At 37.9% G+C, this 25883-nt stretch overlaps 1 protein-coding gene across 1 annotated transcript; it reads left to right on the top strand.

Moving 5' to 3' along the window:
* Positions 1-926: 926 nt before the first annotated feature.
* Positions 927-17681, top strand: LOC118801205 (GTPase IMAP family member 8-like). Its single transcript, XM_036561386.1, has 5 exons — positions 927-1032; positions 3277-3333; positions 10275-10322; positions 11276-11881; positions 16257-17681. Exons 1-5 carry the CDS (start codon positions 1008-1010, stop codon positions 17144-17146), a joined length of 1626 nt encoding a protein of 541 aa, XP_036417279.1. The 5' UTR covers positions 927-1007; the 3' UTR covers positions 17147-17681.
* The last annotated feature ends 8202 nt before the right edge of the window (positions 17682-25883 follow it).

The raw sequence follows: 25883 nt of genomic DNA, 5'->3' as shown, positions 1-25883 counted from the left end.
GTTGTTCAACCACTCCTGTCTTAATTTGGCAAGAATGTGTGTCAGAAATTCTTAATTAATGATTGCATCTTCACGTGACACCTTCTATGACAGACCGCTCTCAAGCCAGTGTCGTGGAACAAGTTTTTTTGTTGATGTTTTAGGTCATTTTGGACCACTTCTATTGGTATATTTATAAATATGTATTTATATACACACACAAACACATTTCAAATATTGCAGGATCTCAAGGTGGTGAATACCATTGTAGATTGTACTGTATTGTATAGTAACTTAAATATATATTCATGCAGTTTACTTAAACAGCTCACAATAAACAAAATTAATGTACAGACAATCATAAAAGGCTAAGAGACTTATGTAGAGAGTAAACTTAACACATAAAACCTTCAACAGTTTAAATGCCACAGAATAAATGTGTTTAAACCTTGACTTTATAGAAAGTAAAGAAGATGCTTGATCTCAATAGGAAGACACTTTTAAGCAGTGAATGGAAGTGCCTGATTCCTCTTTCACCCTGCTTGAGGGACCCCAAAAGTAAGCAGTAGATCCCATTAAGGTACTGTTCCTGAGCTACACACACACACACACACACACACACATTTTCTAAACCACTTAGCCTTCTGGGTCGTGGGGGTTCCTGAAATATAGAGTTATGCTATTTCTTTAAACTTGTTTGAAAAGCATTTGTTTGGTTCTCCATTAATGAAATCACACAAAGCAATTTATATTAGCACACAGATATAATTATTATATATTCAGCTCATTTTACTGAGCTAACATAACTTTTCGTTGTTTTACTTACCTTACCACATAAATAGGAGCCAGCCTCCTTTCTTCCCAAAGGTGAGTGTGAACCCCCTCCTCTCTGATTTCACTGGCTGCATGTATCTTTTTTTTTCTGCTCTCAGAACAAGTTATATAAATCCCCATGTCCCAACTCCAGATAAGCCCCAAAACCAGCTGCAGTGATTAAAATTTTGCACGAAATCTTAATCTGCAAGAAAATGGCCAAGAGAATTGGTAGATATGGTGAGTAGATATCTATTCTGTATTATAAATGAATTATGATGAAATGTTGAAATAAGTGTTTCACTATGTGCAAAATGTTTTTAACATAATTTACATGCATTGACACATGTAAAATGTTATAATGCAATTTTTCATGTAAGATAAGTGTGAGAAAAGTGCTGAAATGCTGATTTATTATGTGATGCCGTGCTGGCTAAAGTAGGAGCATGATCCATGAGTTTTCAAGCATTCTCACTAGTTCATTTAGACCTTTTATTTGACTTGAGCTGAATTATTGAACGTGAAATCGTGTCTCCAGTTATGATTTCAGTTGCCTGGACTCTTAAGCTTTAAGCAAAAAAAAAAGTGCTTAGAAGCAACTCAGAAGAATTTCCACCCTTCCTTTCCACACTTAAAGATAATTAACAATTTGTGGACTCAGTGCTCATGCTTGCCTTTTAGTACTCACCTCTCATGAAACCATTTCGATTGGGACAATGTGCTCTAGCACTGAGGTGTTACTGTCTGCCCAAGACTGATTTTAACATCTACCCCTTGTAGCTGTCTTGAACATCTGTTTGATTCAGGTTTCTATATAAATATATATATATATATATATATATATGTATATATATATATATATATATATATATATATATATATATATATATATATATATATATATATGTTTTGTTTTGTTTTTACTACAAAGTATTTGCAGATCTAATAAATGTAAAGTCCAACACAAAGTAGATTTTGATACATTTGTGTTGATGTATCATGACTGTAGACAAAAATGCACAGTTAAAACCAACTTCTACTCTTATCAAGCATGGCAGTGCTGTCTCATCCAAACAAGACTAACTCATGTAGCTTTATCACTGAATCTGGAATTGATCATGAAGGCAAGTTTTTGCATGCAACATTCCTTCATCTCATGTTCCGCTGTGAGTGTTGAAGTACATGTCTCTTGCTTGTTTTCCTCGATCCACGGCTTAAGCAATTGAAAGTCTAAAGATAATTTTCTAGACAAAGAATCAATCAAAATATTTTCTCACAATGTGGTTATTTAGCGATGTTTTATATGCAGCTAATATAACTTTGTACCATTTTATTATCATAGATGATCTCTTGTTCCTAGCTATTTAAAATAACCAGACAAGTCATGCTTTTGTTTATCAAGTTATATATATATATATATATATTATATATATATATATATATATATATATATATATATATATATATACACACACATATATATATATATATATATATATATATATATATATATATATATATATATATATACGAAACCTGTCTGGGAGAATGTAAAGCAATCTAGCAGGTCTCAAAACGCAACCATATTCTAAGGAGATTCAAATACAGATGTGACACTAAGTCATTGAAATCCACCTGGAATGGGTCACAATAGGGAGCTCTGGGACTTCAACAAACCATAGTCGGAGCCATTATCCACAAATGGAGAAAACCTGGAATGGTAGTGGACCTTCCCAGGAGTGGGCATCCCACCCAGAATTTCACCAAAGCCACATCAACAACTCATCCAGGTAGTCACAAAAGAAACCTCCTCCACAAAAGAAAGCCTTAGTTAATTCAATGTTTACAATTCCACAATAAGTAAGACACTGGGCAAAAATGACATTCATGGGAGAGTTGTAAGGTGCAAAATCCTGCTGGCCAAAAAGAACACAAAGGCTCATCTCACCATTGCCAAAAATCATCTAGATGACCCTCAAGTCTTTTGTGGTAACATTCTGTGGACTGATGAATCAAAGATGGAACTTTGTTGAAGACACGGGTCCCCTTACATCTAGCATAAAACTAACACTGTACTCCACCAATGGAACATCCTATCAACAATGATACATGGTTGTGGTAGTGTGATGGTCTGTTGCTGCTTTGCATCTGCAGGACCTGGGCGAATTTTTGTAACTGATGGACCCATGAATTCTGCTCTCTATCAGAAAAGCCAGAAGAAGAATGTCCACCCATCAGTTTGTAACCTAAAGCTCAAGCACGGTTGAGTTAAGAAGCAGAACAATGATCTGAAGCACACAAGCAAGTCCATCTCTGAATGGCTCAAAAGAAGCAAAATTAAGGTTTCGGAGTGGCCGAGTAAAAGTCCTGATTAAAACCCATTGAGATGCTGTGCCAAGACCTTAAACAGACAGTTCACGCTTGAAAACTCTCAATTGTAGCCAACTAAAATAATTGGAAAAAATATCACAAATCACAAACTAGTGGTTCCCTCACATGAACATGGAGCTATTGATGACACTGAATCAACTTCCTTCTCTTGTGAGTGATTAAGTTTCTTTTTAAAATTCCATCTTCTAAAAGTATTTGGTTGTTGAGTTTATAGAACTTGTGTGGCGAAACCACAAATGCCTGATAAAAAGCAGCATTTCTTGTTTTTTTTTTTTTGTTGCACACAGAGCCAGTGTGTCACAGTGGTCAGAACACATTACAGATATGTGGACTCACTAATGTTTTAATGTGTCTCTCCTTTTTTTCTTCTTTTTGATGTATCAGGCTGTTGTAATAAGGTTAGAACATTTTTGCAACTCACAACAGGGCCTGTTCCATAACATAAAGGAACACACATTACATTACATTATCAAAACAGCTTTGATGAAATTAAGTTACACTTTGTTTTGAGATGCCATCAGTTTTGTGGGATCACAAGATTTCTGTCAGACGGGCCTGGACATGTACTGGCTTAAGCAGTGGGACATGCCTGGCACTGCAGGATTTGAGTCCCTCTCGGCGTAGTGTGTTACTGATGGTAGCCTTTGTTACTTTGGTCCCAGCTCTCTGCAGCTCATTCATCAGGTCCCTCCGTGTAGTTCTGGGATTTTTGCTCACCGTTCTCATGATCATTTTGACCCCACAGGACCCCCATTTCTATCAAAAATACACATACAAAGGCCTTTACTCATCAAGAATTTACTTAAACATCCATTCATTTTTCCAAACATGTGTATAATAGTGTTAGTGTTTTCTGCCACTTTTATTCAGATATGGTCAATGGCTCAGAAAAAGTTCAGTGATAACTCACAGTATAATAAACTAACACCACACATATCAAGATGGCAGCGTGTCTGGACGCTGTGGCTCGATGCTCTCCTTTACAATGCTTTTTATGTGCGTTTTTATCTATATGTCTGTTAATAAATGTGACGTTTAGTCATGCGAATCCTACCTACAGCCACAAAATTCTTTTAAGCATAGGATCACAGCCAAAACAGGTAGATTGTTTTCGGCTTTGGTAAGCAGCAAAGATGGAGGAGACACAGGAAGCAAAAGTGTGCATCCTGGTCCGGCACAGTTGCTAGGCTAAAGAAACAACCACACAAATCAGCATTACCCAGCATTTTTCTCACCAACACCAAATCCATCACCAACAAAATGGACAAACTAAACCTGCTGACTTCCATAAACAAACTCATAAGGGACTGCTGCATTCTTTTAATAACTGAAATGTGGCTACACTCACTCATTCCAGATGAAGCCAGCATGTGGTTGGGACAGAAGGAGGTGGGCTTTGCATTAACGTACATAATAACTAGGGTACTAATATTACACCCATAGACAGAGACTGTTCTTCTGATCTGGAGTACATAACAGTTAAATGCAGACCCGTTTACCGCAAGTTCAACGTTGTCATAGTAACGGCTGTCTGTATTTCCCGAGATGCTAATGCTAGCATAGCATTAAGCTCCCTGCTCAGTGCTATTGATTCATAACAGCGTATCTATCCTGAAGCAGCCCATATCATTGCTGGAGATTTTAATCACATAGATTTAAAGGCAGTTCTCCCAAAATTTCACCAACACATCAAATGGGTTACAAGGGGGACAAATACTCTGGACAAAGTCTGCTCAAACATCAAGAATGGATTTATGGCAATATTACTCCCTCAACTAGGCAGCATACACCCGCTTCAGGAGGAAAGCTCAACCAACCACAATGACTGTTCAGTCATGGCCATATGGTGCTTGCTTAGAGCTGCAAGACAGCTTTGAAAGAAGAAATTGGAACATGTTTGAAGACCAAGACTTAAAAGAAAGTACACATCAGCTGTACCCAGGTGTACCCAAACCAGCAACGACCCAAGGCAGGTGTGGCAGGGAATACAGCACATCACAAACCATAAGACCAGCAACCGCATAGCTGCCAACTGGGATGCCTCACTGGCAGAGGAACTTAATATCCCACCTCGTCTGAAATCTGCCACAATTATTCCACTTCCAAAAAAGTCTGTCATCAGTGACCTCAGTGACTACCGCCCCAAGTGCATGCATACCTGTCATAATGAAGTGCTTTGAGAGACTGGTCCTGCACCACATCAAAGCCAGCCTCCCTCCAAGCTTTTGACACCAGTTCGCCTACAGGGTAAACAGGTCCACGGAAGATGCAATCACCACCACTCTTCATACAGTACTCGCCCACCTTGAACACCAGTGGAGCTATGTGATGATACTTTTGATAGACTTTAGCTCTGCCTTTAATACACTCATCTCTGGCAGACTGGTCACTAAGCTCACTGACATGGGACTTTCCCAACACATCAGCAACTGGATCAAGGACTTCCTGTCCAAACCCAGACCATTAGCCCTGTGGTGCACCACAGGGCTGTGTGTTGAGCCCCCTTCTCTATGGCCTCTACACTCATGACTGTGCCCCCACCCATCCCACCAACACTACAATCAAAGTTACAGATGATACAGCCGTGATTGGACTTACCTCTGAAGGAGATGAGAGATGAAGTCCAAGGACTGGCTCTGTGGTGTCTCACCCTGAACTCCTCAAAAACTAAAGAACTCATCATAGACTTCAGAAAGAACTCTACAAAACCAGACCCATTATACATTAACAGGGACTGTGTGGAAAGAGTACATGATTTCAGATACCTGGGCACGCACGTTGCTGAAGATCTCTCCCGGACCACAAACACCATGGCATTAGTTAAAAAGGCACAGCAGTGACTCTACTTTCTAAGAATCCTCAGGAAAAACAACCTGTAAGAGAAGCTTCTGGTGTCTTACTACTGCTGCTCCATTGAAAGTGTGCTTACATAGGGCATCTCCACATGGTACACCAGCAGCTCAGCAGCGGACAGAAGAGCCCTTCAGAGAGTCATCAGCATAGTCCAGACGATCATCGGCTGCTCACTGCCCTCCTTAGAGGAGGTCTTCAGGTCCCACTGCCTCAGCAGGGCAGCTAACATCCTGAAAGACCCATCTCATCCTGGTCATCATCTGTTCAACCCGTTACCACCTTTCCAAAACACACTTAAGGGATATTAAAAGATGTTTACATTCATCTGCACTTTATATGTATTATTAAACTGCACTCTCTGTAAATAGAAACACTCCCATTCACATACGTGGCAAACCCTCATGTGCAATACCACAGCTGCTACATTCTTTTATATTTACCCTTTTTTTTTTTTACTTATTTTCCTTTTTTTTTATAATTTTATTTTAAATGATTTTATAGTTTAATTCACTGTTCTTTCACAATTTAAAATTATATAGACTTTCTTGCATTTTATGTTTTACATTAGCTTATACTTTTGCTTTATTCCTAGTTTAATCTTTTGTTTATGCACCATTAGGATCGCTACCCAATTTCATTGTACCCTGTGCAATGAAAATAAAGAATCTTGAATCCTGAATCTTTGTACATGTTTATCTTAATGTATCTTAATATTATTTATTGAGAGCTAAAAATTTGGTCTGTAATTTTTATTTTAGTAGCCAAGTTATGTTACAATGATTTAACTAGTTTATTACTGGCTTGTTACTTCTGCCACTACTAACTTATTATTGAGTAACAACTAGAACATAAGCATGTATTTATTTTGGACAGTACAGCATGTTACTGTCAGCCCCAGGCCTCGGATATAATATTAAATCTTCAATACTGACTGAACACTTACGCTAATAACTACTTTAATTCTCAGAAAGTATTAAAAAGGAAAAAAAAAAGACTTCAAACACTGAGTTCTCTTGGAAAGAGGGAAAATGCTTCTTCACTTTGTTTGAGCATCAAGTGGCAAGGGGTCTCCAGAGACCCCTTCTGCAAAATATAATGCTCGAACAGCACTTTTTATACCCTTTATCTGGGGTGCCATGATGTCACCCAACCCTTCTTATTAATCATGTTCCATTTAGTCTCTGTCAAATACAAAACCCCTTCATTACTTATTTCCAAATGTAAACAACACTGCTTTTTAAAAAGCTTTGTTCAAATTTTCCGATCATTACCCTGATCATGAGTAATCTCAATTTCGGGCCATTTGCTCTGTTTGTTCCTGGATAAATGTACTGAGCTAATACACTGGTATAAATAGTCATAAAGGCATGAAATTTGATTTTTTTCTTCATTGAAAGTATTTTCAAACAGTATATCTTTTATCATTATCATTATCATTATCATTAATATCTATGCTGCATGGAAAGACTTTTGCAAAAGTTTTATGATTTCATGGGTTTCAAGGTTGCCCAGTTTGATCATGCACATCTATCCTAAGTAAGTCCTATCACACTGTTAAAAGTGGCAGTTAAGGCACTTGACCCCCTTTGCTCCAGGCAGCGCTGCTGTGCTGGCAATGCTGTGCTGCTCCCAGACATGGTTAGGCAGCAAACACCATTCTTACAAAGGATGTTCTGTAATTTGGTGGTTTGGTGTTGATGGTGAGAGTGCATCAATATTCTTCCATTGCTGTTTGACTGGGTTGATATCTGGTGACTGTGGAGGTCACAGTGTATGATTTACATCATTTTCATACTCAAACCACTCAGTGACCCCTCATGAACTATGAATGGGGACATCCTGAAAAAAAAAACATGCACATGAGGACAGAAATGTTTTATCGTAGGAAAACTTTGTATTGATTTGCAGTGACCCTTCCTTCTAAGGGCCCAAACCACGCCAGCAAAATGCCCCTGACAGAATAACAGAGCCACCAGACCCCCCACTGTAGGGGTCAAGAATTCAGGCCTCATCTGACTGTATCACTTTTTTTTTTTACTTTTTAAGTCTAAAACGTTTAAATTAATACATACAATAATATCATGAATGCTAACCGTCATTACATATAGCCAGTCAAATTGTATTTATCAGAGATACACAGAGCAGCCTTGCAAGCTCCAGCCACACTGTTACAGTGTGATCCCATTAGTTGCAGGGCTTCTTTTCATACTCAGTGTACTAACAAGCTCTTTCATGCATGGTGTCCACATACGTGGACAATTCCGTTACTTTTGAAATATGGGTGCTAGGGTTTTTAGAAAAAAAAAAATGGGATATGTTTTTGAAAAACAAAATATGCATGAAAGGGTTAGAGTACACAATGTCTACCAACCAGCCCTGGAAAAAATGGATGAAACAAAAGATATGATGTCTGATGAAGACAGAGGGTTTTTTTATTCCAAGAGAGAAATCCCCAAAATGTGTAAGCTTCAACACATTATCCATATTAAAAAACCTACAGAACACTACATGCATGTATATTTATTATCTTATACATGCAGTCTTTTTCATGTTCATCATGATATTAATATTATAATATTGTAAATAGTGATGAAATGTTATAGGTTATTATCTTGATATTCAATATTTACATTCTGACATGCCTAATATATTCTTTATTTGATGCTGTGTGACCAAAAGGCTTTTATTTTGAAATACATTCCACAGTAATCAGAACTGTGAGTAATCAGAGCACTAAGATTCCTCAGAGCATTCAGAAAAATGAAGGGATCCTCTGTTTACCTCTTATTTTGTATGATTGTAATAATAAATTAACTTATAATGAATAATATTCAGTTACCTTTCATTTTCAGTTCATTTTAAGTATTATAAACAGCAAAGCAAAAGCTAATGGCCTGCCATACTGATACTTACATTTCTTCGTTGGCTGATTTGAGTGCTCTCCAGCAGCACTTCAAGCTGACAGTGGAGGTGATTGCGATGGTTCAGAGGGCATGTCTAGTGCTCACATGGGAGATGTGTGGCTAGAAGTGACCTGGTGTTTTCTGGCTGTGTCAAACAGTGCTGGGTGGCAGTTGTCCACTGCTGGTTCAATAATGAGCATTTCTCTAATGCGCAATATTTCCTGCCTCTCCTTCTCTGCCAAGAGGTCACAATATTTAAATTTACAGTGATAGTGTTAACTTCTTTTCATTTAGAAAATCAACAAAATGTGTAATCTGACCACTTGTTTAATCATAACAGAGTACTGTTTAAGCACACCTTGTAAATAATTGCTTATATTTAAATAAATTAGTTTTTTCTTTGTTTTTTGTATGTCTTTTAAATAAAAGCCCAAAATGTCCCGAATATTACTGGTCATGTGACACGATTAATGCTTTCTTGTTGGTCCCACAAAATTCTTTTGTTGACTTTCTCGTGTTCAAGAAAGTCACATACTACACTCACACAATATCTCAACCAGATATAATTTCACATATTGTTTACACTTAAATGTTTTTTCAGACATACATTTAAAAAAAAAAATAGTGTTATTTGAGTGCCTTCAAACTGAGGCCTGTTTATAGACTTCACTATATATAATCATAAAGGATGGTTGCTTTGTATGATTGTGTTATATGGTATGTGTATGTTTTGTATGTGTTGTATAGTTATGTTTTAAATGTGTAATCAGCATGACAAAGTTACCTTCATAGTGAAATTACCAAGACAAATTAGAATAAGTCTTTGAGCCATTACAGTGTGCTACAAACAACAAAGAAACTCTAGTTAATCAAACAGGCTGTGATAGCATGCAAGTAACCTCAGAGTACATTTTAAAGGGTAAGGGTAAGAAATCATCCTGATACCCAATACTTTAGTGGAAAACTTCCACAATTTTCACTTATTTGCTGAGTTTGAAATGAAACAAAATAAATAAATGAACAAATAAAATGTGACATAACTTTTGAACAGGACAGCTTTTATCTTGTATTTTTTGCCAATATGTTAAATTCAGCAAATAAACAGTAATTCTGTTAAGGCTGTGTATTTTCACTTAATAAAGCAACACAAAGTATCATTTCACTATGGTTGCCTAAACTTTTATGTGTATGTAGCCGCTCTACAGTCTCTAATTACAAGTTGTACAATTGTACAATTTAAGTTGTTAATTCTATAAAAAAGAGAAAAGAGAAATGAAGAAGAAAACCTTAAGAATTACTTAAATATTCTTCAACTAAATGACGATTTCTTTGCAGCGCCGTTGATCGAAAATGAGGCCACGGAGTTCTTTCCTCTCTCGCCTGGTGAGTTATGAGATTTATTCTGCCATAAGAAAATGATTCTAAAACTATATGTGTATGTTTTGGTTCACACTTATGAAAAAAAAGAACTATTTCTTGTAATACAAAAGTGCACATACCATAGACCTACTTGGATGAAATATGATATGATATTTAATGATATTTATTTTCATCACTCTGTGAGGCTGCAAATGGATGGTTGATGGCTTTGCCTGTCAAAGCTACATGTTAAATGTAAATGCTTATATACTTATGCACACACACTACCGTGCAAAAGTCAGAGATCACTCTTTTTTTGTTTATTTCCTGTCAAAATCGGCCATTAGAGAAATTTGCATTAACAACCATATGAGACCCAGTCCCCTTCAGATAAACAGCACTTAAAGCTTTTATCTTTGAGAGAGAGGAGAAAATCAAGCTGCTTCAGGTGTTTCTGTCCATTCTTCCACTGTGAGAAGACGACTTAGCGCTATGGGTCTGAAAGGATATGTAGCTGATCAAGAAGAACCTCACTGAGAAAAGGAGACGGATACATCAAACAAAGAAGCTGAATGATGGACTGACCACCCCAGAGTCCAGACCTCAACACCACTGAATGTGTTTGGGATTACTTGGATCATAAGAAGCAGAAAATGCAACCAACTCCTAAAACTTTGCAGACATGTTGTTGAAGCTTCTTTGTATTTTTCTTTTAAATATTTTGAAACATACACATTTTTACTGGAAAATAAACAAAGGAAGGGTGGTCTCTGACCATACAGTACTGTAAAGTCACTGAACATTTCAACCAATGGTTTAGACTGTTTCAAATTTCACAGAACATCTCTATTCTACTAAATTCATTATGACACCAATGCAGCTGTTTTTGGTATTGTAGTGTATACCTTATAGTGCTTTATTAAAATGTAAAAGGTTGGATTTCTGTTTGAAGCTATAAGGCATTTGTTAATTCGCAGAGTTTGACGTGACAGTTGTTCTGGTGGGTAAAACTGGAGCAGGAAAGAGTGCAAGTGGAAACACCATCCTGGGCCGAGAGAGTTTCTTTAAAGAAGAAGCCTCACCTGTGTCAATTACAAAGGAATGCAAATCAGGGTTTACAAACCGCAAAGACAGGAAAATCTGTGTGGTTGACACACCAGGGTTATTTGGATCATTCGATCCAGAAGACATGGAAAAACAAATAAAAGACTGTGTCCACATGTCACTTCCTGGACCTCACGCCTTCCTGCTAGTGATCAGAGTTGGGAGATTCACAGAGGAGGAGAAAAATGCTGTGGAGTGGATTCAGGAGAACTTTGGTGAAGATGCCTCACTCTTCACCATTATTCTCTTCACTCATGTTGATCAGCTGAAGGACAAAACTTTGGACAAGTATGTCAAAGAAAGCAGAGATCTTCTGAAGCTTATTGACCGCTGTGGTGGTAGATATCATGGATTCAACAATGACAGTAAACAGAACCAAGATCAGGTCACACAGCTGCTGGAGAAGATAGATGCAATGGTGGAGAGGAACGGAGGAAATCACTATACAAATGAGATGTTTCAAAAAGCCCAGGAAGAGATGAGGAAAAAAAAAATAATAAAAAAAGTAAAAGAAGTTGCATTGGGTGCAGGAACAGCACTGGGGCTAGGAGGAGTGGTGGCAGGAGGAGTGGCTATTGGAGTCACAGGAGCTGTTGTACTGCCAGCAGCAGGAGCTGTAGCTGGAGGAGCACTTGCTGTGGGGACAGGAGCAAAGCTTCTTTATGATAAAGTCAAAAAGAAAGATGAGTAAGCATTGAAAGAGGTATTATTTAAGGAGGCATGATAATTGATATAATTACAAATAAGTTTGGGCAAAATAACTGATAATATCTGACAATCTAAACAAGGCAGAATGGTTAATATATGGTATTTCGTTTAAGGGGCTCAATTTTTATCTGTATTAGCAAACCAGTTACTTATTCTTCCAACCATGACATCCAACATGTGAACATGCTTGGCTGGTTAGTCAATGAGGCCAGCAGGCTTTGATTAAACAATAACAGTCTAAACAAGTTAAAAGTGAAAAGAAGTTTTCTTACTGAGGAACGAAACATGGGCATCCATATAGAGAGCTGGAGAGTTTCTCTGGGTCTTGTGTTCTCATTCTTATTCTTGTTCTGTCTCTTTTTCTGTCTTTCAAACCATTTTCAGTAAGCTTCATGTTGTTTTTCTTATTCATGTGTATCGTTTTTTAAGCCACATCACATTTTTCACTCATTTTCTAATATGTAACTAAGTCCCTTGCATATCTTTAATAAACCAATTTTAATTGCATTAAATCATGTCAAGCTCATCCTTCTAAACAGCATTGCTAACCAGCTTAAAACTGGTATTTAAGTTGCTGAAGTACAGTCATATGTCAACAATGTCCAGAAATGCCACTGGCTTCTCTGGGCTTTAACTCCACTAAAATGGACTCTTGCACAGTGGAAGCTCTGAAATGTTATTCCAGAGTTTAGAAGCTATAAAAGAAAATGATCAAATAAGTGAAGTGCACAACGTTGAACTAACCCAATTCCAATAAAGTTGGAACAGTATGTTAAATGCAAACCAAAGCAGGAACGAATGATCAGTAAATCACAAATGTTAAATGAAAACATTACAAAGCCAAGATTCTTAGGGTGTGTCTCAGAACCTAGTGAGCTCACTACATAGGCAGCAATTTACATCATAATTTGTGCACTCCCGATAAGACCATCTCAATTCCTATATACCTCAAATATGCTGCCTACTGAGGGATCTTGTTTTGGCCGGATACCGAGAGAGCATTGGATGTTTACTCAGCCTGTAAGGCAGTCCTGTGATGCAGTGTGGCACATCACTTATTTGAAGACGGTGGGCAGAAGCGGTGCGGAAAGAAGCCCAGCAAGTGGTGAGGTTATCTTTAAATGTAAGTTATTCTGGTTTTCTGTGGTATTTTATTTCTTTTCTTGTCACAAAGGTGCACAAACAGCCTACAGTTTGCAATTTAGGTCCACCAGTGACCATTTTACAGTTTTCAGAACACTGTTAGCATGCATGATAGTGGATCTTGAAGCCTAAGGCTATTGTTTTGAATAGCCAGCTGGCTGACAAACTTGCTAGCTAATGACCAATAGCTTAACTAGCGATTTCGTCAAATGTCAATTAATGATGAGATAGCACTATCTAATTGTCGATCCATTTGTGTGTGTCTTCAAAATATGGTATAATAATGAGGGTTATATGGTGCCTTTCTGTAACTTGCTAGATTGCTAGCTATTTAGTTCTCTGTGTTGGCATTCACGAATTGTTTCTTTTTTTGGGACCAGATCAGTGCTCACAGCCTTCATAAAGGCTGTTCACCAGGAAGAAAAACTCTGCTTTGTCAGCTAGGAAGTAAGCAAGTTAGGGTGTTGGTTTACCAGTTAGAACAGGGGTTTTCCAATCTTATTCACCAAGAACGATTGTGTTAATCATGTATATTTAGTGATAGAATAAAATGTAACATTAGCTAATCATAACTTAAAAAGTAAGTAGAAGTGGTTTCCTAATCTGGGTAGAATTTTGAATTATTGAATAATGAATAATATAGGATATTTTTAATCTCTTTATCTATTCTCTAACAAAGTTAAAAGCCCTAATTTGATTTTGTTTGTTGATAGCACTATCCTTTGGAATTGGGGCTACAGGAGAAGATGACACAAACTAAAAAAGAAATATAAGGTAAGTTTTAAGACAGAGCTGAACATTACTAGTAGATTAGTATATTAATTCAAAGATTAAGGAGTTACCTTTTTTAAAGCTTTGCATGCATTTCAAGCATAATTACAATACTAAAAAAAATGCTTAAATGCTTGTGTATAATTCAGCTAGGCAAAAGAAAGCAAACTGAGGTTAGATTACAGGTTTGAATTTTTTGTTTGAAGTCCAGGAGTGGGACTGACGACCATCACCAAGGATCGTGCTGCCTGCTGGTAGAGAGAACTGTGCAAAGGACACTTTATCATGCACTGGTCCAGGAAAGCCTATAAAATCATCCAAAAACTTTGCCTGATGATCACGTACAGCTTGCAGCTGCACACATGGGTAGAGCTTGCAGTTTCTGTAACCTTGTGCATCAGGTTCTCTTAGACCTTTGATTCAAATATGGCAGCCATCTATAGTTCCAACTATACATCGGAAAGTTGCATGATTCCCCAGCCTCACAAAGCCTTGAGAAATGCTTTATAATTTTCAGTTTAATTTGTTTGATTTTATTGGCCACCCCATGAATTACATGATGCACAGTTGAATGGGGCACTGCAATGCACAAGACACAACATGGTAACAAACACCAGACAGGCACTTCATTAAGTACACCTCCTTGTATATAGACTCTTTGTCCATATTATGGTTCTACAATTAGAGACTGTTCTCTGCATACTTTGTTATTTGTGTTGTAACACACCACCACCACGTCACTGTCTCTGCAGTGCTGAGAATGATACACCCAAATAATAGCTGCTCTGTGGGGGTCCTGTGGGGGTCCTGACCACTGAAGAACAGGGTAACAAAGTATGCAGAGGAACAGATGGACTACGGTCTGTAATTGTAGAACTACAAAGTGCACCTATATGATCAGTGGAGCTGATAAAATGGACAAATGGAGTGCAGTAACAAGGAGATGTACTTAATGAAGTGGCTGGTTCCATGTGTATGTATATGAATATTTATGTAAAAAACATTGTAAATGAATTGATTACTTAAATAATTAATTACTGTAATATTACTGTATATAGCAAATGGCTGCATTTAGCTGTAAATTTATTTATTAAAGTGTACTTTGGTTAATGCAGTTGTGTGTGGTGTATGTAGATTTTAATGTGATGTATGTATTAATGTGTCTATCCTATTTAAGCATTCAAAACAAATAAAACACTGTCTGTTTTAAGAAATTGTTTGATGTGGAGAAAGGGTTTACTGATGTTCAGAATCAGAATCAAGCTTTATTGGCCAGGTATGCTTACACATACAAGGGATTTGGCTTTGGTTACAGGAACTCACAGTGCACAGTATCTGACAAACATATACATGTAGTAAATAAAATAAACAATAAAATAAAAATATGAAACAAGAATAAAATAAAATAGAACATGCATTCCTATCACACACTCAGACCATCACACACTGAGTGCTGGGTGCAGCAGCAGTTAAATGTATAGTGGCAAAAAAGGGATCAGGGAGGTACAGTCAGAAAAAAGGGGCAATAAGGTAAGTGAGGCGCTAGAAGAAATAAAAATGCTGGTCTGAGGCTGTAGATACAGAGTTTAAAATATGAAGTGTTACTATATACCATATAAACCAACATGTTTAACTTTATTATATATTATATATATATTTAAAAAGTTTTCCCCCCTCAAACTGCTTAGAGAATAGTTTACCTTTGTAAATTTGAACAGTTCAAGAGCAGCAAGTAGCATTCGAATTTATACATTGCAATATCTAACAACTCCTGTCTATTCTGCTGTTTCACTCAGAGCAAATACAATTAAAATTGCTAAAAAACAAATAAATGATAGCCAGATCAGGATCCCTGGTGGTAAAATGCTTATCTAGACTCAAGCATGGCTATGTAATCAGAGAGTGCTGGTGTTAGACTGGCCTGCCTGTCTCCCATTAAAAATTATTAACTGCAAAATATGATGATAAAGGGCCCATACAGTTGCCCACTTTCAAAACTTGATTAATTTCTGTATTTGGTTCCCTAATGGTTATTGAGTGCTGTTAAAAGATAATGTCATTTTTATCAAAAAAGAATAAAATTCACATAGTAAAATGTCAAATAGTGTGTTTTGATGTGTTTTAAAATTGATACACATCAAACAGAGTACCCTAATTGCTGCTTTTGGTTTTTATTAGTATTTCACATACTGTCCTAACTTTTTTGGAATTGGGTTAATATTTGTGCATGTGTTTTATCCACAGGTCAGCTGCGTTCTTCTGATGTGAGGATTGTGCTGCTGGGTAAAACTGGATCAGGAAAGAGTTCTACAGGAAACACCATCCTCGGCAGTCAGGTGTTCATAGAGGACGTCTCACCAAAATCTGTCACAGCACAGTGCAAGAAGCATGTTGTTGAGAGAGGAGGAACACGTATCTCAGTGATCGACACTCCTGGGATCTTTGACACCTCAATGACTAAAGAAGAGTTGAAAGCTGAAATAGAGAAATGCATCGGTATGGATGGCCCTGGACCCTGCGTCTTCCTACTGGTCATCAGTTTGGCCACTAGATTCTCAGAGGAAGAGAGAAATGCCATGAAGTGGATTCTGGAGAACTTTGGAAAATATACTTCAATCTACTCCATTGTTCTACTCACCCATGCTGATCAACTGAAGGGTAAAAGAGTGGAGGATTACATTACAGAAAGTAGAGAACTTAATAAAGTTATAAATAGCTGTGGTTGGAGATTTCATGTATTAAATAATCAGGACAGGGAAAATAGCTCTCAGGTCACAGAGCTACTGGAGAACATTGATCTGCTGGTAGAGAGGAACGGGGAACATATCTACAGCAAAGAGGTCTATCAGCAGGCACAGGTGGATCTCAGAGAGATGGAGGAGAGAAGGAGGAAAGAAGAAGAGGAAAAGTCTGGTATCACTGGGTGGATTAAAAGAGTGATGGAGAATCCAATGCAGTTTCTTGAAGATAGAGTATGTTCAGGTCTTGCTGGAGTCGGTTTAGGAACTGCAGCTGCAGGTTTAGGAGGTTTACTGTTAACAGGAACAGCAGGGTATATCATTTTTTTAGGGGTATCAGTAACATTCGCTGTAAAATCTTATCAACGTATGAGAAGACAGTGAAACTGGTAATGCTAATGTTATGCATCAGCATATTTCACACAAGATGTGATGTATAATTTATTCCAATGACATTTGAGTGACATGCAGTATTTCTAATACTTATAAGATTTTTAAAGACATAATATAGTAATAAACAGATTATTTGATCAAATTATTGTTATCTTGATATTAGACACTAGATAATAATACATTTTGTAGATCATAATATTAGTACATGGCAAATAACTGTCTTTTCATACGTTGATAAAGGCAAGCTTTCCTAGACCTTAACACATTTTCAAAATTCCAAAAGTTTCAAAAAAGTGTTTTGAACTCACATGGGGATAAAGAGCTCCCATCATCATCATTTTGGTAGTATTAGCTGTACACACTTAGAAAAAAGGTACTAAACTGTCCCTGTGGTGGAATCCCTCTTGGCACTGGGGTGGTGCTCTCAATGGTAAATCAGGAACATAATTGCACCATAGTCTTTTGCAATTGTATTGTTTAAGTTGAATTTACTCCATACACCCTGTGCATCACTAGCCTTTTTACTTTAAAACATTACATTTTATAACCTCATAATCTAATATAGTTTGTAGTGAACACTGGCTGAAACTTTACCCCCAAGCTGAGTGTTTACCTAACTTATCAACAACCCAAAAGTTAAGGGCCTTTTGGCTCCAGCGAGTCTGGAGTTGAAAGTATAAATCTGTCCTTAACACTCCCAACCCTAAACTCAGTCAAATTCATGGCTGAATCAAGAACCAGCACCCCTCTCCCTCGCCCCTGGGGGCAACAGAACACCTCCCTGGAATATTGGCCACATGGCCCTCCAAAGTCCTGTGGACAACTTTAAGTAGCAGAAAGTACATTTCTAAGGTATATGTCCACTCCAAACTGCAACCATTCGTTAGAACTCTTTTTAACTAAACTAGACATACCAAGAATGGAACTGATACAACAATCTGGACTGCACGTTTAAACTTTCTAAATCCCCTGGGAATCTCAAGCATGGACCCACAGCACCCCCAAGGGGTGAAAACGAGAATTACCACATCACCACCGTAAGGATATGTGCTTATAAGGAACCCAAGAAACTTCTTGCTTTGTCTGCTTGATTATCAACATATATATAATCTGTAAGCAATACAACTTGTTGTATTAATCATGTTGTTGGGTATTACCTAAATATTACCTGTATCTTTTTCTACTATTAAGTGTTAGAAATATGTAGTGTATAACAGTCAGACCCAACCATTTAATTGCTATGAGTTTAGACCATTGACCAATATGTATCCTGAATGTGGTTTTCTTTTCTTTTCTTTTCTTCCTTTGTTCCTTTTCTTTCATTGTCGATTTTATTTTTTCATGCATTGGGTCATATTCAGATATGATAGGCAAATAGTACCTGTGTTCTTTAACATGTGTTGTGTATCAGGTAACAAGGGTTAAACTCTCTCTCAGAAACATACCTGAATATCCTAGTTGTCCATTCCTTGATTTTGATAGTTAAACCAATTTGATGATATAGAAATGCTTCTTTTTCTTTGTTTACAACTAGCTGAAACAAAGAAGGCAGTGATTCTGGGGAAGGCATTGCTAAAATTATGCACAACCAATCAGAGTTGGAAACAATGAGTAGCTAGTTAACCTTAGGCGAGGAGAACCTATCAGCACTCTGGCTCCACCTCCAAAGGGTAGGGCATCCAGCCGAGCAAAACCAGAGTGCACTGCAAATTTCAGTAGTTCAGTTCAGAGTCCTACATTCTCAACAAGAGGATAGCTAAATTTCTAAGTTTGTGCTGGCCTTGGTCAGAAAGACAGGTCAGAAGTATTAGAATGCTGAATTATCAGATCTGAAACCTTGTTTGTTTTGTAACTTGCCTGGTCGTCTACACACCTTAAGTTTGAACCACCCTCAGAGAAGGAAGGTGGATATTTCTTGTGTGGCCAGGGAGAATATATCCATAACTTTTGATTCTGCTAAAGAGAGGTATTTAGTTAAATTAGTATCACCAGCCTCAGAACCCTGATTGCAACCTGAACCTCGCCAGCGGAGTGGGAGCGGTTCTGACACCACGGAGACCCAGCATCGCACCCAGAGCCATACACTGATCTGTGAACAGATCGACCATCGAAAGGCTGCCCAAGCTCCACCGTCAGACGGCCACGAGATGCCTCCGCCCAATCACTGACGGAAAGGCGCGTGCCCGCATGGGGATGCAGCATCCACGGCCAGCGAGGAGAGGAACCACCACGTGAGCTCCAGCCTTCGATCGAGTCTGTCCTGAGACAACCCCGCTTGAAGTCAGCCCCCGACTCCAACGTAAGCTGGTTCCATCAATTTGCAGTCAGGGCCCTGACGCCAACTTTGCTTTGTCTGCTTGATTATCAACATTTATATAATCTGTAAGCAATACTACGTGTTGTATTAATCATGTTGTTGGGTATTACCTAAATATTACCTGTATCTTTTTTTACTATTAAGTGCTAGAAATATGCAGTGTATAACTTTGATAACAGACAGACCCAACCATTTAATTGCTATGAGTTTAGAGCATTGACCAATATGTATCCTGAATGTGGTTTTCTTTTCTTTTCTTCCATTGTTCCTTTTCTTTTATTGTCGATTTTATTTCTTCTTGCATTGGGTCATGTTCAGATATGATAGGCAAATAGTACCTGTGTTCTTTAACATGTGTTGTGTATCAGGTAACAAGGGTTAAACTCTCTCTCAGAAACATACCTGAATATCCTAGTTGTCCATTCCTTGATTTTGACAGTTAAACCAATTTGATGATATAGAAATGTTTCTTTTTCTTTGTTTACAACTAGCTGAAACAAGGAAGGCAGTGATTCTGGGGAAGGCATTCCTAAAATTATGCACAACCAATCAGAGTTGGAAACAATGAGTAGCTAGTTAACCTTAGGCGAGGAGAACCTATCAGCACTCTGGCTCCACCTCCAAAGGGTAGGGCGTCCAGCCGAGCAAAACCAGAGTGCACTGCAAATTTCAGTAGTTCAGTTCAGAGTCCTACATTCTCAACAAGAGGATAGCTAAGTTTCTAAGTTTGTGCCGGCCTTGGTCAGAAAGACAGGTCAGAAGTATTAGAATGCTAAATTTTCAGATCTGAAACCTTTGTTTGTTTTGTAACTTGCCTGGTTGTCTACACACCTCAAGTTTGAACCACCCTAAGAGAAGGAAGGTGGATATTTCTTGTCTGGCCCGGGAGGATATATCCATAACTTTCGATTCTGCTAAAGAGAGGTAGTTAGTTAAATTAGTATCACCAGCCTCAGAACCCTGATTGCAACCTGAACCTCGCCAGCAGAGTGGGAGCGGTTCTGACACCATGGAGACCCAGCATCACACCCAGAGCCACGCACTGATCTGTGAACAGATCGACCATCGAAAGGCTGCCCAAGCTCCACCGTCAGATGGCCACGAGACGCCTCCGCCCAATCACTGACGGAAAGGCGCGTGCCCGCATGGGGATGCAGCATCCACGGCCAGCGAGGAGAGGAACCACCACGTGAGCTCCAGCCTTCGATCGAGTCCGTCCTGAGACAACCCCGCTTGAAGTCAGCCCCCGACTCCAATGTAAGCTGGTTCCATCAATTTGCAGTCAGGGCCCTGACGCCAACTTATTTAATAAGAGAACTTTTAATGGGTACATCCAGCCATATAGTTCTTCCCATCCAGGCTTAGGTTAATTCTCTAGAGGCTCTCCCAAGCGACTTACCAAAACCACACTGCCTCATACCATTTAGCCGTGAATCACTCTAACTTACTCGAGCTATTTTGTCTTTTTGACTTTCCTTACTATCATTTTGTTTTGTTTTCTTGTTTTATTTTCTACTGTTTATCATTGAATGTAGTTCAAAAGTAGTTTGATATTTAGCCAATAAATTCCCTTTTCGGAATCATCCTTGGTGTGAGTGTTTCTCTCTCTTGCCTTGCTCTGTAGACTTCAAATAAATCCAGGTTACCCCACACCCTCACATAAGGTTCTAGCAATAATAACATTAAAAATTGCAAAACCCGTTACACAGTTAAAGCCATAAAACCACTGTTGTGCCTTTAAGGTGCATACATTGTTTGTACCTTGATGAATAGTTACATATAGTATGTTTTAGAGGAAAAAGAGTCTGAATTAAGGGTGTTTACTCTTAGTCCTGGAACTCTTCAAGTCCAGCACAGTGATTTCCCCACTTAATCATGCCTACTGATCTACTACTACTTGACAGAAATGTCTAATTAGGCGTTTATTAAGTCATCTTATGTTTTTGTAAAGATACTAACCATGTATATGGTTTAAATGTAAAATTGCATTGCATTTAATTTAAGAAATGTAAGTAAAAATACAGCAATGGACAGTTCATCCTGTAAAACAAGAATGATACAATTTACATGTAAAAACAGTTATTAGTTGTTTATTATTCGTTGTTTATTTACAATATACTAATGTAATGTTGTTTGCTTTTCTATGTTACTTATAAAATAAAAAGATAAGACATTCATATATAGCCCAACAAAGTAGATTTATTTCCCCAATACAGCACAGTGGTAAAACATAAGTTACCTATTTAATTCTAAGATTATTTCAGATGACAGCTAATCCATTAAACACAATTATGTTTATGGCAAAGGTATTTGGAAAAGTGGTGCTATATTTGTTTTCTGACCTCCCCCTGACTGTGATTGGTCTAATCACTGCATTATTTGTTCTGGGCTATTACTGGTCCAAATTGCCACATCATTTTTTGGAGCTTAAGGTAACTTAAACCTGGAGTCTATTTCAACATAGAGCATATAATAAGTGATAGCTCTGATTTGTCTTAACTGCTTCTTATAATGTTTTAGTCCTCTTTCTCTTTATCTATTGGAAAACAAGGTGAATGCTTCATTGTAGGACACCCAGATGTCCATCACTCCAGCTGCATTTCTTGAACTGGTCAACTGGGCCTTTTGACATAATACTGCTTCATCAGGAGCAGCTGTGTGATTTTTCATGACTCATTGTCCTGGCATGACTGCATGATTGTGATGTGCATGTGAGGTGGTGTGTCATTAGATTGTGTGATGTAGTGTGACACTGCTGAGTCATTAGTGACAAAATCAAATCTGGATTTTCTATAGGACCAGTGCGACTACTTTACATAACCATCATTACCAGAAATCACTCCTATAATGTCAATAATTCACCACCATCGCAGAATTAGTGATCCAAAGAGAAGATGCCTTTGCATCCTGGTTTAAACAGTTTCTCTCTATGTGCACCCTTCAGTGGTGATTACGGACAGGTTTGGGTGCCATATTAAATTATTATTCTTAACTATCTGACCCTTGCAGGACTATGCCCGTATCTACATAAAAGAATCTTATATGTACTTCTTGATGCTTAATTATATTTCAAGTTCTGCTTTACTAAAATTAATATTTTCTCCTCATGGAGATTCCCAAAACTCTTGAGATGACATTCAATTATGCAAAAATTGTATTAATTTAAGTATTATTACATAACTTCAAACTCAACCAGTTTAGAAACAGAAGCTGTGTGAGATGTTGTTAATGTGCACCTAATTATTTACTTCATTACAAAACAAATTTCCCCCCTTCTATTGTTAGACATTATTTTTCTCTTCTGTTCTCATACCAGACCACCAGTAGTCCTTACCAATTTTAATTTGTTTTATAGATCTAAACCAGACTAGCTATTGTTGTCAGTTCTAAATTGAATTAATGTGGGGCAAAGCAGATGTTCTCACTCATTAACATAAACTTGGCAGTTTTGTAATGAGCTCACCCCAAACCTTCAATGTGAAGTCAGTTAGCATTTTGCTCATGCTAACCTAAAGTTATGCTCAAAAAACCACACAACTGTATTTTATAACAGACTTGAGTTATGTCTGCACATAATAATAATATTAATAAGGAAACAGCTGATTCAATTGACCAATTTGTGACATTTAACTGACTTACATTATTGAACAACCCCATCTTGAGAATCAGACATTACATTCATCATTAGCAATAATGACTAAAGATCCAAACTCTTTTGAAGGCAAACTATAAACTTTGTGAGATAGAATCTGTGAGAGCAAAGCCAATAGCATGACCACCATGGTCCTGCAGAGGACATGCAGTCATAAAACCATAAAACCATTAAAGTTCTCCCCAGATTACACAGAACCAATGCAGCAGCCTTTAAACAGTGAAAGGCTAGACTTCTTAACCATGGCTAAAGTTATTTAAGTAACTTGTTTATGATGACTCACTGTAGTTTTTACATATAACCTATTGTCCTGCTCATGTGTAATTGGCTACAAATATGCTCCCATAGTTAGTTTAATTGATCCACCTCCGTGAAAATGACAGAAAACTGAGTTACTTTCTGAATAAGCTTTAAAAGTTACCTGCAACCTTGGGGAAGGTAGTCCCATCCACTGGCTTAGACTTAGAAGTTTTTTCTAAATTCAGTTCACTCTACGCCTCAACCTGCTTGCATTTGCAAGGACCCATTTCACTGCAGAGGCTCATGCTTAGTGGTTATTGTAACTTCTCCATCTGTCTTTGATCTTTCTCCTGTGACTACTACTGGAGCCGTTTCTATATTGGTCGTATCAAGACCAGCTCGATCAGAACAGCCTTCACTGTCACTGGAAGGACACTGCTCCTGCTCAAGGGAGGGATTCACTTGCTTTTTGTTTGTATTAATGTGATCCATCAACTCCTTTCTGTTTTTTTCAAGCAATTCTGCTTTAGCTTGTGGAACACTGATACAGTATTGCATCTCTGTTCATACAAGCGTGCCACTAGCCACATTTACATGCAGCCTAATAATCCATTAATAATCCGACCTATAGCTCAATCAGAATAGAATACGTCCATGTAAACACCTCAATCGGAGTAGTCTAGTCTGATTGAGGCCATTCAGGATACAGTTACTATCTGATTGAACGAGGTGGGTAAACCTCTAAATAATCTGTTAAATAGAAGAATAATATCCGTGTAAATGCCTGTATCCGATTACATTCCCTATCGGAACGTTTAAGTCCGTTCTGATCATGTTCGTCGCGTCATAGTGAAAGTTTATAACGTTCAACATGGCGGAGCAGAAACTGGTCTGCAGGGGAGACGAAGTTTATGCTCTGCTCTTTAAAAGATGGCGGTGGGACGGACGTCCAGCTTACGTGTCTCAGAACACGACGTCTTCCTCTCGGCCTTCTTTAATAAGGACATATAAAGTAGGTTTTCCTGAGTCTGACATCATTTTAAAGGAATTACACAAGCACTGCTCACTGCTGCTCGTCTCACTCTGACTGGACTCTGGATGCTGGTTGTCATGGTAACGTTTACTGAAAGTGGTACTCCATGCTTGTGCACCATTTTGGATTGGATTACTTGTAGTGAGCATGTAAAGAAAGATTTTCATCAGATTGTTGAGTAGAGTGAGAATATAAACACCTCAGTCTTAATCTATAATCAGAATGTATTCAGTCGGATTAGTAAAAATCCTTGCATGTAAACACAGCCACTGTCTGAACACCTGAACACATTCCTCAAGGACCTTTTTCTTTAGAAAACACAGTCCGCCCACATCCTAAACTAATAGTCTGGGGAAAACCCAAGACAAACAAGACACAAACAAAAACAAAACTGACTCTCTTCAGTTTGGGAGTGAAGTTCTTTTTTCTCAGGTCTCACTCCCCATCTTGCTGTAGTGAAAGAAGAAGATTGACTTGGTCCCATCCCAAAATCAGTGTTCTCAGTGAATCACATCTGGTTGTAAAGAATAAACTCACTGTTCTTGGGGATTTGAATCCTGTTGTAAATATGTTACTGTTGAAAAAAGAATGTTCTGTTCTGGAAAGAGTGGCATAAAAGGCATTTTGCTGTTATTGTTCAAACCACTGAGAGCATAGTTGGCTTATCAAAAGAAGCTTTCAGCATTAACATTGTATAACACTGGGGCCCATGCTTTTGTGATTTGAGATCTACTTTTTCCAGTGGACAGGTCATAGTGATCTACCTTAGGCTGGCCTCGTCCTTTTTTAAAAGCTGTGAAACTTTGTTAATGCACTTCAGTGGCCTTTTTTTGATATGCAATGTTACAGGGCAAATGACTGAAAAATCACACCAACCTTATTGTCAGCGAGGTTTGTGTAGTCTGGACCACTTTTTTCTTTCTGAGTTCACTTTTAGCTGGAAATCCGTCATTGTATTTTCTGTGTATAGTTTGAAAATGCCTCCTGATGTTCCCCTTCTTTGAAAGTGCGATGGCTACTTGACAAATCAAGTTTGACGCTGTAAAAAAAAGTCCACCTCCCATTCTGCATAGAAATGGTGAGTTTTCAGTTTCTTTGCTCTCGGTCTCACACTCATCTTGTGAAAGAGTCTGAAAGGTTACAAAAGGAAAACGCAAAAATGGTGCTACACAAACTGGCTACCAATAAATGAAAACTTTCTAGATGGTTGCCGCAATGCTTTAGGTGGGCTGTGGCGTAGCTTTGGTAACAAGCAGTAAAAATAAAGAGACAGAAGCAGTAAGAAAGTGTTGAAATTTGATAGCATGTTTGAATGAGGGGCGATCTACCAACATGCACTGAGCGATCGAATAGTTGATCACGATCAACATATTGGGCACCCCTGTTGTATAACAATGAATAATCACTAAACCAAGGAAAAATAATTGAAAACAAAAACAATTTCCACCTTTTTTTTTTTTGCTCATTAACAGAATTCAAGTGTAAT

This window comes from Colossoma macropomum, unplaced genomic scaffold, assembly GCF_904425465.1.
Source record: "Colossoma macropomum unplaced genomic scaffold, Colossoma_macropomum, whole genome shotgun sequence".
In the NCBI taxonomy this organism is placed as follows: domain Eukaryota; kingdom Metazoa; phylum Chordata; class Actinopteri; order Characiformes; family Serrasalmidae; genus Colossoma; species Colossoma macropomum.
Note: the sequence above shows the minus strand (reverse complement) of the source record. Positions and strands in the feature narration are given on the sequence as shown.